The sequence below is a fragment of the Oncorhynchus mykiss genome, chromosome 20, assembly GCF_013265735.2.
Source record: "Oncorhynchus mykiss isolate Arlee chromosome 20, USDA_OmykA_1.1, whole genome shotgun sequence".
In the NCBI taxonomy this organism is placed as follows: Eukaryota; Metazoa; Chordata; class Actinopteri; order Salmoniformes; family Salmonidae; genus Oncorhynchus; species Oncorhynchus mykiss.
The window spans coordinates 22,939,657-22,956,514 of NC_048584.1; the positions used below are offsets into that span (position 1 = coordinate 22,939,657).

Here is a 16,858-nt window from a genome sequence, read left to right on the forward strand (position 1 = left end):
TATGATTTGAACGATCCCACCAAAACTCTTTCATTATAATAACTAGAGGAATCAAAACCATTATGAATTCTTAACCTAAGAACCACATGTGATAATGCCACAAGAGATTGAGTACTGCATTGAGTACTTGAGTGTTGTCCAGTAATGTGATGGTGATAACGGGACATCTGAGAGAGGAGAGCTGCCTCTGCACGCTCACTGATTGAAATAGATACAGAGATTTCTTAATCAATTCAATTATTAAAACCAAGGAGCTCTTGATTAAAGTATGTGTGTAGAGGGAGCAGTCTGAGCACAGCATAAGCCTACTTACACTAACAACATGAATGAAAAACAAGTGGGCCTACAGTCAGCCAGCCTCTATCAACCTCAATGGTCTCTTGCCCCTCCCTTTTTCCCTCCCCTTTTCAAAGTGCTGCTCAAATCAAATCAACTTGTATTTGTCACATTCGCCGAATACAAAAAAAAAAGGAATAAAAAAAACATAATTAAGGAGCAACAATAATAAAATAAATAGACAGTAGTGAGGTTATATACAGGGGTACCGGGACAATGGATTCCATAACCGACAATGGATCTTTGCAGTAGGTAGTAGTACCAAAGATACTGATAACCTTTCATCTGTGGTAGAACCCACTGATTGCGGCAGTGTAAAAAACGAAATAGAATGAATGTCATAAAGTATGCTTCTCTACTCTCTCCCTTCAGTTTCAATGGAAACATGACAACAGTTCCCATTCTAGGTTGTGAGCAGCCCCTGCTGGCCAAACTGGGTTTGAGGCCAATGGCCATGTGCAAGCAGCGCTGGAAAGGACCGGGACTGGGACCAACTAACATCAATCAGCCCATTCACTCATAGCAAAGCAGCAAAAAACTGGCGTGTGTGTGTGTTGACCAGGGCTGCAATGCATTGTAGTTGCATTGCATGTGTGTGTACATGGTGTGCAATGCTCCTTCCATGCAACACAGAGCTGTGTCGTGATGACACGCTGTGTAATTCAGTCTTTACAATTGCGAGCAAGAAAGAAATAAAGTCAAGGTCTGACATTCTGAAACTGTTGAATATCCTGCTCTCTATCATGTCATCTATGGACATGATGTCGGTCTTCTCATCTATCCTTTCATGGTAAATGCATATGAATCCTTTTATTTTCACCCAAAGCACAACTGCTGTGAAGTGTGAACTCTGAAATATGGGACAATATGATGTGAATATGCTCGTTGGCGTGTCTGTGAGATCCAGGAGCTTTTTGAAGCAGCCTGCTGTTTACCCCTAGATGTGGTTACAGATAACGTTCTTGAAGTTGGTTCACATAACTTTGACTCTGCAACAACAAGTGGATGTCTCAGATTGATTCATCAAACGTTGAATTGGACAAGATGTTCTGTTCTGTCTATGGTCTTACTGAGGTTGAGTCCCAAATGGCACCCTATTCCCTATTTGTGCATGCATTTTTAACAGAGCCCTATGGGTCCTGGTAAAAACAACAGTGGGAATAGGGTGACATTTGGGACGTACAGTTGAAGTCGTAAGTTTACATACACCTTAGCCCAATACATTTAAACTCAGTTTTTCACCATTTTCCTGACATTTAATCCTTGTAAAATTTCCCTGTCTTAGGTCAGTTAGGATCACCACTTTATTTTAAGAATGTGAAATGTCAGAATAATAGTAGAGAGTGATTTATTTCAGCTTTTATTTCTTTCATCACATTCCCAATGGGTTAGAAGTTTACATACACTCAATTAGTATTTGATAGCATTGCCTTTAAATTGTTTAACTTGGGTCAAACATTTTCAGTATGCCTTCCACAAGCTTCCCGCAATAAGTTGGGTGAATTAGGTTGTAGGCCTCCTTGCTCGCACACGCTTTTTCAGTTCTGCCCACAAATTTTCTATAGGATTGGGGTCAGGGCTTTGTGATGGCCACTCCAATACCTTGACTTTGTTTTGCCACAACTTTGGAAGTATGCTTGGGATCATTGTCCTTTTGGAAGACCCATTTGCGACCAAGCTTTAACTTCCTGACTGATGTCTTTTGAGATGTTGCTTCAATATATCCACATAATTTTCCTGCCAAATGATGCCATCTATTTTGTGAAATGCATCAGTCCCTCCTGCAGCAAATCACCCCCACAACATGATGCTGTCACCCCCGTGCTTCACGGATGGGATGGTGTTCTTCGGCTTGCAAGCATCCCCCTTTTTCCTCTAAACATAAGGATGGTCATTATGGCCAAACAGATCTATTTTTGTTTCATCAGACCAGAGGACATTTCTCCAAAAAGTATGATCTTTGTCCCCATGTGCAGTTGCAAACCGTAGTCTGGCTTTTTTATGGCGGTTTTTGAGCAGTGGCTTCTTCCTTGCTGATCAGCCTTTCAGGTTATGTCGATAGACTCATTTTACTGTGGATATAGATACTTTTGTACCTGTTTCCTCCAGCAACTTCGCAAGGTCCTTTGCTGTTGTTCTGGGATTGATTTGCACTTTTCGCGCCAAAGTACTTTCATCTCTTGGAACGCATCTCCTTCCTGAGCGGTATGACGGCTGCGTGGTCCCATGGTGTTTATACTTCCGTACTATTGTTTGTACAGATGAACGTGGTACCTTCAGGCATTTGGAAATTGCTCCCAAGAATGAACCAGACTTGTGTAGGTCTACAATTTTATTCTGAGATCTTGACTGATTTCTTTTGATTTTCCCATGATGTCAAGCAAGGAGGCACTGAGTTTGAACGTAGGCCTTGAAATACATCCACAGGTACACCTCCAATTGACTCAAATTATGTCAATTAGCCTAACGGAAGCTTCTAAAGCTATGACATAGTTTTCTGGAATTTTCCAAGCTGTGATACAGTGAATTATAAGTGAAATAATCTGTGTGTAAACAATTGTTGGAAATATCAATTGTGTCATGCACAAAGTAGATGTCTTAATCGACTTGTCAACACTATAGTGTGTTAACAAGAAATTTGTGGAGTGGTTGAAAAACAAGTTATAATGACTCCAACCTAAGTGTATGTAAACTTCCGACTTCAACTGTAACTTAAAGCTGCAAGGCTTCCTGACTTGGACAAGCAGGCATGTAACTGGAGGATGCATGAAATGAGGCAGGATGTATGAAATGAGGCAGGATGTATGAAATGAGGCAGGTTCAAATGGAAATGAGGGCTATTACGCTTTATTTTACAGTTCGATTTTTACTTGGAATTTACTCAGAAATGGCAAGCTACAATAATTACATAGTAACAAACAACTCACTATTTTATTTCAGATTCACTGAAGCCAAGTGCCACTGAAAAGGCTATCACTAAAAGGCTATCACTAAAAGGCTATCACTAAAAGGCTATCACTAAAAGGCTATCGTTACCATACAAATGATCAAAAAAGAGTTGTAGTGGTGTAAAATAAGGCCTATTTTCCATATTTCTTCTATATCCTGGTTCATTTCTTACACCCTTCTAGTTGTTTTTTATACCCTAGTTTTGGGTGTTCCTAACAGGGACATCCTACACAGGTCTCCAGTAGCAGGGGCCAAACAGGGGCCTGGAAGATCTACAGTAAATAGAATCTAACTGTAAACACGTCTAAACTGACATTGATTTGACATCCAGTGTTGATATTCTCATTCGCAACCCATTTAAAAAAACATTTCAGAACTGTGGAATATTCCACCCTGCCGAATCTACCTCTGGCCCTTTTGATTTGTACATGGGGATTCAAATGGCTTCAAAGGGCAAAAGCCATCGGCGTGTACCTGTTAGCCCTTTCTGTCTCCTCGGGCTATTTCAACACTCTTCATTAGCTAGAAGCCTGATATCATTACCCAGCAATCTGCTTTCCATTGTAGGCCTCTGGTACATGAGCATGTCCCATATAACAAACTGTACATTCGCCCCTCCAGTCCCCGCCTACCACAGCTCAAGGAAATCATGGTTGTTAGTCAAGTAAGGTGAAATTACACAGCCTCCCTCGTATATAAACATATACTATGTTGTTGTTGTGGTTTTAAAACACCAACAACAGCACACAAATATTTATAATTAAATTCATAATCAAAATTACTCCCAAGAATGAAAATCCAATTATAAAACACATGCTGTAGATTAAATGACCTATTTGTGTTTATGATTGAGATGTTATTAACGTTGCAGATCATTGCTTTCCCAATTTCCTCCTCCCCATTTCACTCATTCTGCCCTGAGCTACACATTTCAACATTACCTACCTACACTCTTAGATAAAATGGTTCCAAAAGGGTTTTGAGGCTGTCCCCATAGGAGAACCCTTTTCGGTTCCAGGTAGAACTCTTTCAGGTTCCACGCAGAACCTTCAAAAGGGTTCCATGTGGAACCAAAGGGCTCTACCTAGAACCAAAAATGGGCTCTTCAAAGGGTTCTCCTATCAGGACAGCCAACAAACCTGTTTTGATTCTCAATAGCACCTTTTTTTCTAAGAGTGTACACAATAGCCACAACTAGAAGTGAGCTCATACAGAAAATTATAAACATTTCCATATTATTTTTCCCAGACCAAATTTCCCTCTCATAGAGGTTTTTAGCTCAAGAAGACATAAAGGTTCAATGAAAATATTGATAGCCTCAAGATACGTAAAAAAATATATTTTGTGAAGACCATTTCCCAATAAAAATAAATCAAACAACATGACACAAATACTTTGAATTTGGAATGGTCATTTAATAGAGGCCATTCTAGGACACAATAATAGTACTTCTCTCCTGTATGTGTATTTTCTCTTTGGTGTCTCAATACAAACCCGACACAGAAGCAGACCCAGCCTTGCAGCACTTTATGCTAAGTTAATTTACCCAAATACATCCACAGCGCCACCTTACATCAACAGCTTAGTTAATGGAAACCTACTGATCCATAACAGTGGTGGTGCTAGACGTTGGCTGGAGGGCCAAGCAGGTATGAATGTTAATATCATTGATCGATCACAGGATTTGAAAGGAAGCATACGCCGGTGTGTTTAATTATAATTGCGTCAGGCCGGGCGGGCGGGAGTTGCGGCAGTGTTGTTACGGCAGCACGGCACCCTTCTTGTATTTGACTAGGGTCACATCTCAGTCTCACCTTGCAAGTGTAATGCTATATTAAATGCCACTCATGTTAAGTGTGTTGTTGTGTTCTGTTGAAACCCCTCCTGTCCTGAATGATGCAGTCACGGCATAATATAAAGGTTAAATTGAAAATTGTCCCTTCAAACAAGCAAGAGAAACCCTGCTATGATTGATATCCCTTCTCCTAACAGGGAAATAAATGTTAGTGGTGTAGACCCCATGTTTTAGTCTCCTTCATACAATATATGTATATAATGTATTCTAATGTGTCTGGATGAAATGGGGAATGTGTCAGTCTCAGGGGAATTGAAAAGGTCACGGGGAAAGATTAGGAGGTTTGGAGAGGGCCTGGGTTGATTAACCCCATGATAATTGCCTTAAATCACAACAATAAGGATTGACGGGGCTGAGCACCAGCTTGTGACATGTACACTTCACCCTGTTCATTGCTTTGACACTTTCACCAACCAAAACAATTGTTGAGATTGTTATCTTTTAATATTGATACTGGTTATGATGATGATGAAGTCACAGGTCACCCTGCCTTCAGTTTTATCAGCTTTCTCATCCAGTCAGCATACTCAGTGTATTTATTTCTGTCCTTAAAATAGTAACGATATAATATAGGTGAAATATTATTTTCACAGACCCTCATAACAGAACATCCTCCTTTATGAATACAGCTTTATGTAAGCCTTTATGCCTTGGGACAAGACTATGAACACTGTACAAGCTTCATTTGAGTGTAGAGTGATGTACATTTAGTATAATCAGCTAGGATCCATTGCACAATACTGGACCTCTCTATATTCTTTATTTACAGGACAAGTCAATCAAATCTCCCCTTGCACAAGGAAGCAGTCTTTGGATCTTTTAATTTCCTAATTCAGATATGGAGGAAAAACCATCCAGTCTTTCAGATGAAGTATCTCTCTTTATAGGCAAGGCTATGACACTCACATGGTCCAGAAGTGCAGGTTCAGGTGTTGGGGCTCCAGAGCGTGTATGGGGGCCACTGTTGTACCACTACGTGGAGGTCTGAAGCCTGGCAGAGGGGGGTTGGGGGTGGAGAGGATGTAGTCAATACTGAATTTAATCTCTGGTTCTGGTTTATCCTGCTGGTTTGGGTTGAGGGGGGTGTGGTGACCTGGTCTGTGGTCAGGGCTGATGGGGCAGAAGGAGTCTGGTTTGGGGTTAGGGTTAGGATCGGACCGCCGGGTGGAGCCGCCGTGTTGGTTGTTGATGTTATTGTTCTTGTTATTGTCTACTGGGAGGAAAGGCTCCCCAGGCTCTCTGAAACCCATTTTCATGTTGCGTCGGCGCCGGCGACGCCGAAAGTTGCCGTTCTCGAAGAGGTCAAGCATGGACTCACAGCCAGTGGCGAATGTCCAGTAGTTTCCTTTCCCCTTTTCGTTTCCCTCCGTACGGGGAACCTAAAAAATATATATGTTTAAAAAAGAAACGCAAATAAGAAAGTAGAAATAAACCCATAATAGCCTATTTATGATCGCGCTCAAATGTGAATGCAACATACAGTACTGTATTGAAACAGTGTTTTGTCTGGTACCCTTTTTGCTTATAGGCTACTGTGTGCAAAAGACACATTCGCTTACCATTCATACAGTACATTTGGAAATGTGCATGTAAACGTGTATGGCTGTTCCCTGTCTCCTTTGGGACCTTATTATTGTAATATATTTTAAACGTTTCACACAATATTTAATCAACGAGGATGAAATATTATCGTCTTACTCGTTTTCTTCTGACTTATATAAAGTTAAACTTATTTCGAAGAAAGTAATAACGTGTATCTTACTCTGTTTGATAATGATTCTTGATCAAGTTATCAACTATCATCACACAACATATGTTAAAAAGTCCTTTACCTTAATGAAGCAGCTGTTGAGAGAGAGGTTGTGTCGTATGGAGTTTTGCCATGCTCTCTGGTTAGACCTGTAGTGGATAAAGGAAACAGTACATACACTACTCTGTCAAAAGGAATTTGTGAAAGTTATCCAGACACTTTTTAAGGAAAATGACCGTTGAATAGACATGTGAAGCTCCTTACCTGTAGTATGGAAAGCGTTTCATGATGAACTCATAGATCCCTGACAAGGTGACCCGGTGCTCTGGACTCTGTTGGATGGCCATGGCTATCAACGCTATGTAACTGAAGAGAGAGGGCAGACAGAGTTACAATGTACAAAGATTTATTTGAATTCATATTTCTTGGTGTTCACAATGATATTCCCAAGAACAGGGTTGGGGAGTAAATTATTACATGTAATCATTTACATGTAATCTGATGACAAAAAACTGCAATCAGTTACATTACTAGCACAAATATTATAATCCGATTACAGAGACTTTTGAAAAACTAGATGATTACTTCTTGGATTACTTTTAAATTCAGAAAGGATGTTGGCAAAAAAAATACATTATGAAACCTTTCTGTTTTCTCAATGACATTCAATTCAGCATTGAAAGAAGGCATATGTTTAGCTTTGTTCCACCTGATCAGGCTATTATGGGCTCCTAAGTGGCACAGCGGTGCAAGAGGCACTACTATAATACCTGGTACAAATCCAGGCTGTATCACATCCAGCTGTGATTGGGAGTCCCATAGGTCGGCGTACAATTGGCCTGGGTTTGGCTGGAGTAGGCTGTCATTGTAAATAAGAATTTGTTCTTAACTGATTTGCCTTAATAAATAAATCAACTAAAAGTAATCAGATTACATCACTGAGTTTTGGTAATCCAAAAGTTACTTTACTGATTACAATTTTGGACAGGCAACTAGTAACCTTAAAATATTACACTTAGAAAATAACCTACCCAACCCTGCCCAATAATATCTCGATAAGACTGATTAAAGTTACATTCAGGGAAAGTGGTCTAATAATCTTAATTATGATACTAATTTAATTTGGATAGTGTTGAGATTGGATAGTGTTGAGATTCCACAATCATCTGATTAAAATAACACAACAACATTTGGTATTTAGGTTTTAGATTTTAAATGGCTTGCATTGCATTCATTTGTGATTTATATTATGGTCTATAAAATACAAAAATAATATGAATTTGTTTTGTATTTCTTTTCAGTAGAACATAAACATAATGTAAAATATCATGAATAATGCTTCTATTATTTAAAAATATAGAAATGATATAATATAATAATTCCATGATATTAATCATAAGCATTCTACCTGTAAGCGGGTCGACACATCTTCTTGTCTTCATCCGTGCTGCAGGAAGGGTATCCATCTCCATCATAGTTGAAGCAGTTATATGGATACTGCGAGTTATCAAACATGTCTACACTTCCACACTGGCTATTATAGGACTGCTTCATCTAATTAACAAATAAATTGCAGTTTTTACCACCCTCCAAATTTAGACCAATAGTACCAAGCAGTTGTTTTCTTTACAGAGAATGTCAATGTTCTTCTACTCTAACATACTCTACTCATAGTGGTGGCATACTGAATGAAGTATACCTTCCCCCTTGGTGATGAATAGATCTCTTGGAACCCCCACTCTCCTCCTCATCGACTGCCTCACTGTTGGGTTGGTCCCCAGGTAGGCTAGGATAGCGCCGATAAGACATGCCATGCACCAAATGACTTGGCCAGCCCAACGCACGCAGCTTGTCCACTTGAACGTCTGAACCCGGGGCGTGATCAACTGGTAGCTAGACTAATCTCTGTCTCGCTTGAATCTGGGTGGTCTATAGACTATTTCGATTGTTGACTTTATGTTTTGTTTTGTTTCTTTTTATAGTCTAATCTACCTAACATGATTTAAACAACTAATCCAATACTAACAAACAACCTCCTTACATCTCCATCTCTCTAATCCTATTTTTTTTCTTTCGCCTAACTTTAAAGAGTGTGTTGTTTTGGGGTATGTTGTGCTTGTCCGATTTTTTTTCCGCAACCAGTTATTTTTTTTTTGGGGGGGGGGGGGGGGGGGTTTCCTTGTGTCACAGACGTTTTAGTCAACAAGGATAGTTTTGTAGATGCAATCTATAATGCTGTATAATAGCCATAAATTGTGTTTCCGTGACTAAAAGAGGGGATGTGTGTTCTGAAGGGCTCCTAACGGGGCATTTTGGTCTCTCCCGGCAGCCGACGGAGACCGGAGAAAACAGCCTGCGGGCGCGAGGCCTCCGTGTGTGGCCTGCTGTGATCCAGTAGATTAATTGTTGTAGAGACCCTTTGTGTTCTTCTATCGATGCGACCAGAACAGTTTAAAAATGCAATTTTGTGTTTACTCCTTTGATACTAATGGGGCAAAGAAAGGGTCAACACTCCAGTCAATTTTAAAGTGGCAAATAAGAGTGAACATTTTAGATGTCCATGTCCAAATAAAGTACAACTATTCTTAGATCATGGAATTGGGCACATTTTGAAACAAAATTATTTGAGCTATTTTGTTTTATTTGGAAAATGCACAGCTATACCCTAATTGCTGGCAGCCTAGGTAGGCCCATACCAGCAAATGTGGTGTGTTTAATCAGGTGTCAACCCATTTGAAACAATGAAGTGTCCAGTCCACATCTTTATCAAATATATTGTCTTTACATTTGGAGCCATGGCATATCCTCTCTGTATGTCGCTGACCGCTGTGACCTTGCGACCCTGGTTGGTCTCCCTCAACATTATCTAGCAAATAAAGTGATTAGCCAGTTACTCTAATTGCCAAAACACAAGATCTATTCTAAAATGCCAGTACACTAATTCCCTGTCATTAGTGATGCAGTGAAATCAATTGCACCACCGTTTTCAGGAGCAAATCCAGGGCCTGGGTTGACTACCCACGTGATCAAACAAGGAGAGTCATTCTATCATAGAATTAGAACCAGATTCCAGAACTATGCCCAGTCTATTGGCTTTAGCAATTCTATTCTACGGTCCCTTCATCCGGGCAGTGCAGGGGTAAATGAGTGGGATCAGGATCAGATAAGGTGTCCTGTTGGTCAGATCCCTGGCTCATTCCCATGACGATGTTTCCTCTGCCGCCTGTCTGCGGTGGGGATGATTACCCTAGTTAGGCCTGTGGTCCCTGTCCCTTAGATGTTTGTCTCAGAACACATCCCAAATAGCACCATATTCCCTTTATAGTGCACTACTTTTAACCAAGGCCAATAGGGTGCTGGTCCAAATAAGTGCGCTATAAAGGGAATGGGGTGCCATTTGGGGCGTACACTCAGACTGGGCTTCCTCCATTCATGAGCAATCCTTTGGATGCATTTATAAACCATAGTGGAGGCATTCCAGGGGCTGTGAGGGGCTAGGGAAAGGTTATCAAAACAAAAAGACGAAACTGTAAACATGTTCATGTTGGGGCGCTGAGGGCCATCTGCATTAGTACTGTAGTAGGCCTATAGACATTGTTACTGACCAGGCTCTGTAGTCTGAACAGACAGACAAATACAGAGGAGATATTCCTTTTCTGTAAGAGCCAATGACTCCTGTGTCTGTGCTGCCTACAAGGATCAGAATCAAGTCCAATTTGTTTGCCCCCGTCTCGTCTCATCGTTATTTTTTCAATGTACCTATTCTATGTTTCAGGTATAACTAATAAAGTTAAATGACACGTTTAAATGCACATTTTGTTTTATTGCACCTTTACGATGTTGCAAACAAAACTCCACAGAAACAATGAACAGATGAAAAATAAGCATTTTAGCTGCAGTCAGAACCACAGCCTCTAATGGTGTCCATACCTCCGTCTATACATAAAGTATCAACACAGACAGACGTATGGAAACACGTATACTGTATATAGCTTCTGACCAGGAAATAATATTTCCCATAAATACCCTTTCAGTCATGATCCCAAACATTCAAGTATTTCTATCATTGCACAGGCACTAGGTTTATCTACTGTATATATATGAACTTTCAGTAACAGTAACTGAAATGTTTTCTCCAGCAAAGCAGATCTGCAGTTGGAAAGTTAAGAAATGTACATCCTGCATATCTGTAGACAACATTAACATCTGGACATCATACATACAATCACACCCTAAAGGAATATTCATCCTACAAAAATCTTGGTGTCACATTTGGCTTCTTAGTACCAAAATTGAGGACTGACTAAAGTTTCATCTTAAATTCATCCTCAAATAATAAATGAATCTATGGGCCAAAGAAAAATAAGAGGAAAGTACAATGGAGGATATGCTGTAGTGTGAATCACTTTGAATCGGATTCATTCTTGTCATTCAAACCCGAAAGGGCCTTTCCCAAACTGTTGCCCCTAAATTGGAAGCACAGAATCGTCTAGGATGTCATTGTATGCTGTAGCGTTAAGATTCCCCTTCACTGGAACTAAGGGGCCTAGCCCGAACCATGAAAAACAGCCCCAGTTAGCACTATCCATTGGGGCAAGTAGCATTCTCCTGGCATCTGCCAAACCTAGATTCGTCAGTCGGACTGCCAGATGGTGAAGCCTGCCACTTTGTGGCTGAGCCTTTGTTGCTCCTAGACTTTTCCACTTCACAATAACAGCACTTACAATTGACCGGGACAAACTGACTTGTTGGAAAGGTGGCATCTTATGACGGTGCAACATTGAAAGTCACTGAGCTCCAGTAAGGCCATTCTACTGTCAATGTTTGTCTATGGAGATTGCATGGCGGTGTGCTCGATTTTATACACCTGTCAGCAATGGGTGTGGCTGAAATAGATGAACACACTAATTTGAAGGGGTGTCCACATACACTATATATATATATATATATATATATATATATATATATACACACACACAAAAGTATCTGCGGAGCGAGCGGGTTTGAGGGTCATCCTATTGTGTGGATGAAGGAGGGGTGGGTGGCGAGCGGGTTGAATAATGAGGAAACAATGCATACAAAGATCCATAAATGTATCATTCTTGTTGAACGTATATCTACCGGCTACATTGAGGTTTTTCCTTCATTCTTTTTAGGCTATCTGGCATTAGTGCCACCAAATAGCCTACAAGCCAATAGCCAAATGCTTTTGGGAACGGACAGAAAAAGTTAAAGTCGATCCACTGAGGCAAAAAGGATAATGTCGGAGTTTAATTGAATAAAATAAAAGCTGCGAAATGGAGAGTTGTTTAAGTGGTAAAGGAGTGTGCCGGCTATGTTATGTGTGATGATTCTTTACATTTTATTTAACCTTTATTTAACTAGGCAAGTCAGTAAAGAACACCCCAGCTGACGCTGGGCCAATTGTGCGTTGCCCAATCACGGCTGGTTGTGATACAGCCTGGAATCAAACAAGGGTCTGTAGTCACGCCTCTACCACTGAGATGCAGTGCGTTAGACCGCTGTGCCACTCGGGAGGCCACTCAAGGCGTGCATACAAATTCAACAGTCACAAGACCAGGACAAGTCAATTTAACTGTAGCCTACTGTTCAGATGGGTTAAATGGAAACTGAAATCTGGACACTGACTGTAGGTCTATAACCTTACACATACCCTTAATATTAACTCCTGCAGAATGATGCATTTCTTGCAGTAAAATAATACACCAAATTCAAATGTATCCTACATTTTGACTCGGAAACAGGGGTGGAGAAATATGATTGATTTCTTAGAGCATCTTGAGAGAATCCGAATCTGCAGTTAGGGACCTTCTGTAGAGGTGCTATTTTTATCAGCATCATAAAAGCTAATAGGCCTAGTATTTCAACCACAGGAGGTTGGTGGCACCTAAATTGCCATTCACACTGTTAGCATACACCCTTCTCCCCTCAGCAGCCTCCTGTGAAACCACATAAAGTATGTATCCAAGCCGACCTGAAATCTTATCAGAAACATCTTGGGTCATTTTTACAGCTTTCTATTTCATTTTACATTTTACACAGAAAATCTTTCCTTTTTTTTTGTTATTGCATTTTCTCCCCAGTCCCTAAACGTCTTTGCTTCGGGAAAGAAATAGAGACGACAAAGAAAAGTTTACTGATGTCAACTACATAGATAGAATGAATGCTTCTATCAATTTATGAAATGTTTCTGGTGAGCAAGGGTTTATTTTAGTCTCCTAGGTCAACATATAATGACAAAAGAGAAGCAGCATGTATATAGTCTAATTATAGACAAGTTGACTAACAAATAGCCTACCGAAATGTCGGTAATTATAAGCAGAAACATATTTGCTATAAAAAAGAAACTGCACCCCTGTCAAAAAATCTTTCTGCCATCTCTGACCGTAGCCTACAGCATAGTTGGGCGGTTGCAGGTGGGTTATTAGCAATTGTGGGCAGGTGCAGGTGAACAAACAGCTGACCTGCAGACCACTATTGTACATGCACTAGAGCTGCCCTCTACTTGACCAACTAAGGACTGCACATCTGTAGTCTCTCTCACTCCCTCTTGGTCTCCTGACCACTCAGGGCTGTATTCGATCTGTATAGTGGAAGTTCAGCGTTACAGTGTGCTTGAAATTTAAAGGCAATGTTCCCACATTAGCAGAAACTGCATTCATGGTAAACGCTGCAAATGTCGGCTCAACAGGACATTAACTTTATATTTCTAGAGCATGTATTTATTTAACCATTATTTAACTAGGCAAGTTAAGAACAAATCCTTATTTACAATGACAGCCTACCCCGGCCAAACCCGGACGACACTGGGCCAATTGTGCGCCGCCCTATGGGACTCCCAATCACGGCCGGTTGTGATACAGCCTGGAATCAAACCAGAGTCTGTAGTGATGCCTCTAGCTCTGAGATGCAGTGCCTTAGACCGCTGCACCACTCGAGAGTTTCAGCGATACAGATTGACTCGAGCCCCCAGTCCTATTGATAGAAAAATGATTTGGGTCTCATTTATTTCAAACAATTAATATGAAATGCAATAAATACTCTCGGGACAGGAAGCATTTGAAAGATGAAAAGCAGAAGACACATTTTGCAGTAAACCCTCCAATGAAATATCTCTTAAATTAATACAAAATACAATGTAAAAGAGCAACAGAAGTTATAAAACATTTTGCAATAAATTGTTCATTAAGACACAGAATCGATCTCCAATACGCATATCGTTTGCACACCTGCGACAGGTCCCAACAATGTGTAGAAACACAATATTCAGTTGACAGCAGAAGGAATAATACCAGTCTTGGAATTCACTGAATTCAAAAATGTCTCCTGAACAAGACAAGCGGCTCTCGCAAGACTTTCATGATCTGTGGTGCTGTGGTGGGAGATGATCGATTGGTTGGGAGGTGTACACTGTTATTTAAGGGGCCTATGGGGATGGTGGTCAAAACCGGTTCAGTCCGGTTTAATCTGGTCCAGTCCAATCCAGTTCAATCCAGTTCAGTCCGATCGACTCTAGTTCCATACGGTCCAATCCAGTCTGGTCCATTCCAGAACAGTTCAGGCCTCCCAGCTACCTCCCCCTGGGTGATGTGTGCATCTGAGCCCCCCTCCTCTCACTCGCCAGGTCATCCTCCACAACATTACTATAGCCCTCCTTCTCGATGCAGTCTGCCAGGACGTTGAGTGTGTGGCGTAGGCGTCTGTCCATCGCCTCCAGGTGAGGCTGGATGAGGATGGGGATCAGTTTGTCCCTCAGCAGAGACTCAGACATCAGATCACTCAGCTGGTACTCCTCCTTGGCCAGCAGCTGCAGACGCAGGTGGGTCGACTTCTTCACTCTGGAGAGACAGGAGGGGTCAGGAGGGGACAGGAGGGGTCAGGAGGGGACAGGAGGGGTCAGGAGGGGTCAGGAGGGGTCAGGAGGGGACAGGAGGGGTCAGGAGGGGTCAGGAGGGGACAGGAGGGGTCAGGAGGGGACAGGAGGGGTCAGGAGGGGTCAGGAGGGGACAGGAGGGGTCAGGAGGGGTCAGGAGGGGTCAGGAGGGGACAGGAGGGGACAGGAGGGGTCAGAAGGGGTCAGGAGGGGACAGGAGGGGTCAGGAGGGGACAGGAGGGGTCAGGAGGGGACAGGAGGGGTCAGGAGGGGTCAGGAGGGGTCAGGAGAGACAGGAGGGGTCAGGAGGGGACAGGAGGGGTCAGGAGGGGACAGGAGGGGTCAGGAGGGGACAGGAGGGGTCAGGAGGGGTCAGGAGGGGTCAGGAGAGACAGGAGGGGTCAGGAGGGGACAGGAGGGGTCAGGAGGGGACAGGAGGGGACAGGAGGGGTCAGGAGGGGTCAGGAGAGACAGGAGGGGTCAGGAGGGGACAGGAGGGGTCAGGAGGGGTCAGGAGAGACAGGAGGGGTCAGGAGAGACAGGAGGGGTCAGGAGGGGACAGGAGGGGTCAGGAGGGGACAGGAGGGGTCAGGAGGGGTCAGGAGAGACAGGAGGGGTCAGGAGGGGACAGGAGGGGTCAGGAGGGGTCAGGAGAGACAGGAGGGGTCAGGAGGGGTCAGGAGAGACAGGAGGGGTCAGGAGGGGTCAGGAGGGAATGGAAGAAGTTCATTAACGCTGTATGATTGTAACTTCATATAAAGTCATTAACTAAAAGATTTTTAAGCTTTAAGTCAGTTTTGACATGGATTGTGTATGTGTGCCATTCAGAGGGTGAATGGGCAAGACAACATATTGAAGTGCCTTTGAACGGGGTATGATAGTAGGTACCAGGCGCACCGGTTTGAGTCAAGAACAAGGGTTGCAACTCAATATTAGTAAGGTCTTCTTCATAATGTCCCATTATGGTGTCTGTGAGCACACAGGCATTTTAAAGTAGTCCATTTTCTTATTCTACTACTTCTATGAGTTAGCAAACAAACTGAAAGGGTGCATACTGCCACCTAAAGTGTGTTGTTTGAACAAGTACGAAGCCAAGGTTGGCTATTTACTGCCACCTACAGTAATGGAATGTTTGCTCACGTGTACAATTCATTGGCTGAGCCCCCCTGATGACCTGGATGGAATTATGTGATCCTTCCTTAACCCATAGGAAGTCCCACCCAGCTGATTACTTTAAAAAAGGTGGGAGCCCTCAATAGCAATGTCCAAAATGGGTTTTAACCTCTATGTCAACTCCTGATAAGTGAAAAGTCAGGTTAAGTGTGTTGAGGTTCACCAGTCACAAGTAAATGCTCTTGATGTAGAAAAGATTCATGAAGTTACTGACCTGCAACATTGGCTTAAAGGCACCAGGATAGACACCTCATCATGGGAATGCTTTCCAAACCCTCTCCCGTTGTCCAGGTGGATTATGAAGCTCTCATTGCCAAACTTCTCAAACGTCTCATAGTGATGGCGATCCATGTTGCCTGAGGAGAGACGCCATTTTATAATGGAGCCATCTCACTGGGCAAAAACTGGTTGAATCAACGCTGTTTTATAATGGAGCCATCTCACTGGGCAAAAACTGGTTGAATCAACGCTGTTTCCACTTTAATCTCAACCCCCCCAAAAAAATCGATATGATGATGTTAAATCAACGTGGAAAAGTGATCGGATTTGAAAAACGTCGTCAACGATTTGGAGTTTCTTCTTTCACCCAACTTTTAACCTAAATCCAATGACATGATGATGTTTTTGGGTTGATTTCACGTTGAATTCACGTTAGCTGAACTGACGTCTGTGCCCAGTGGGATGTCGCTGTACTCTGAGTGTGTGTGTGTGTGTGTGTGTGTGTTTTAGGAGGTGTGGTCTCACCCATGAGGAAGTCAAAGATGGTCATGTCCATGATGTCCAGCAGACGGGTGCCGCCGTCATAGGGCGGAGTCTGTTTCACCTCTTCACAGTAGTCAGGGTCCACCTCCCACCTACAGAAACAGACACAGAGAGGTCGCCATTAGAAACCTGTTGGGTT

General features: G+C 42.3%; 2 protein-coding genes across 2 annotated transcripts in view; both read right to left on the reverse strand.

The window, feature by feature from the left end:
* Window positions 1–2,858: 2,858 nt before the first annotated feature.
* Window positions 2,859–8,994, reverse strand: foxl3 (forkhead box L3). Its single transcript, XM_021576150.2, has 4 exons — window positions 8,299–8,994; window positions 7,155–7,256; window positions 6,973–7,039; window positions 2,859–6,519 (listed from the first exon to the last, which is right to left on the reverse strand). Exons 1-4 carry the CDS (start codon window positions 8,442–8,444, stop codon window positions 6,043–6,045), a joined length of 792 nt encoding a protein of 263 aa, XP_021431825.1. The 5' UTR covers window positions 8,445–8,994; the 3' UTR covers window positions 2,859–6,042.
* A 3,952-nt stretch (window positions 8,995–12,946) lies between these two features.
* fam20cb (FAM20C golgi associated secretory pathway kinase b) overlaps window positions 12,947–16,858 on the reverse strand; it is a 76,137-nt gene continuing 72,225 nt past the window's right edge. The window contains exons 7-9 of the mRNA XM_036956017.1: window positions 16,702–16,811; window positions 16,172–16,313; window positions 12,947–14,749 (exon numbers count right to left, since the gene is read on the reverse strand). Coding sequence (XP_036811912.1) covers window positions 14,482–14,749; window positions 16,172–16,313; window positions 16,702–16,811 — 520 coding nt within the window. The 3' untranslated portion in view covers window positions 12,947–14,481. The remainder of the gene's footprint in view (window positions 14,750–16,171; window positions 16,314–16,701; window positions 16,812–16,858) is intronic.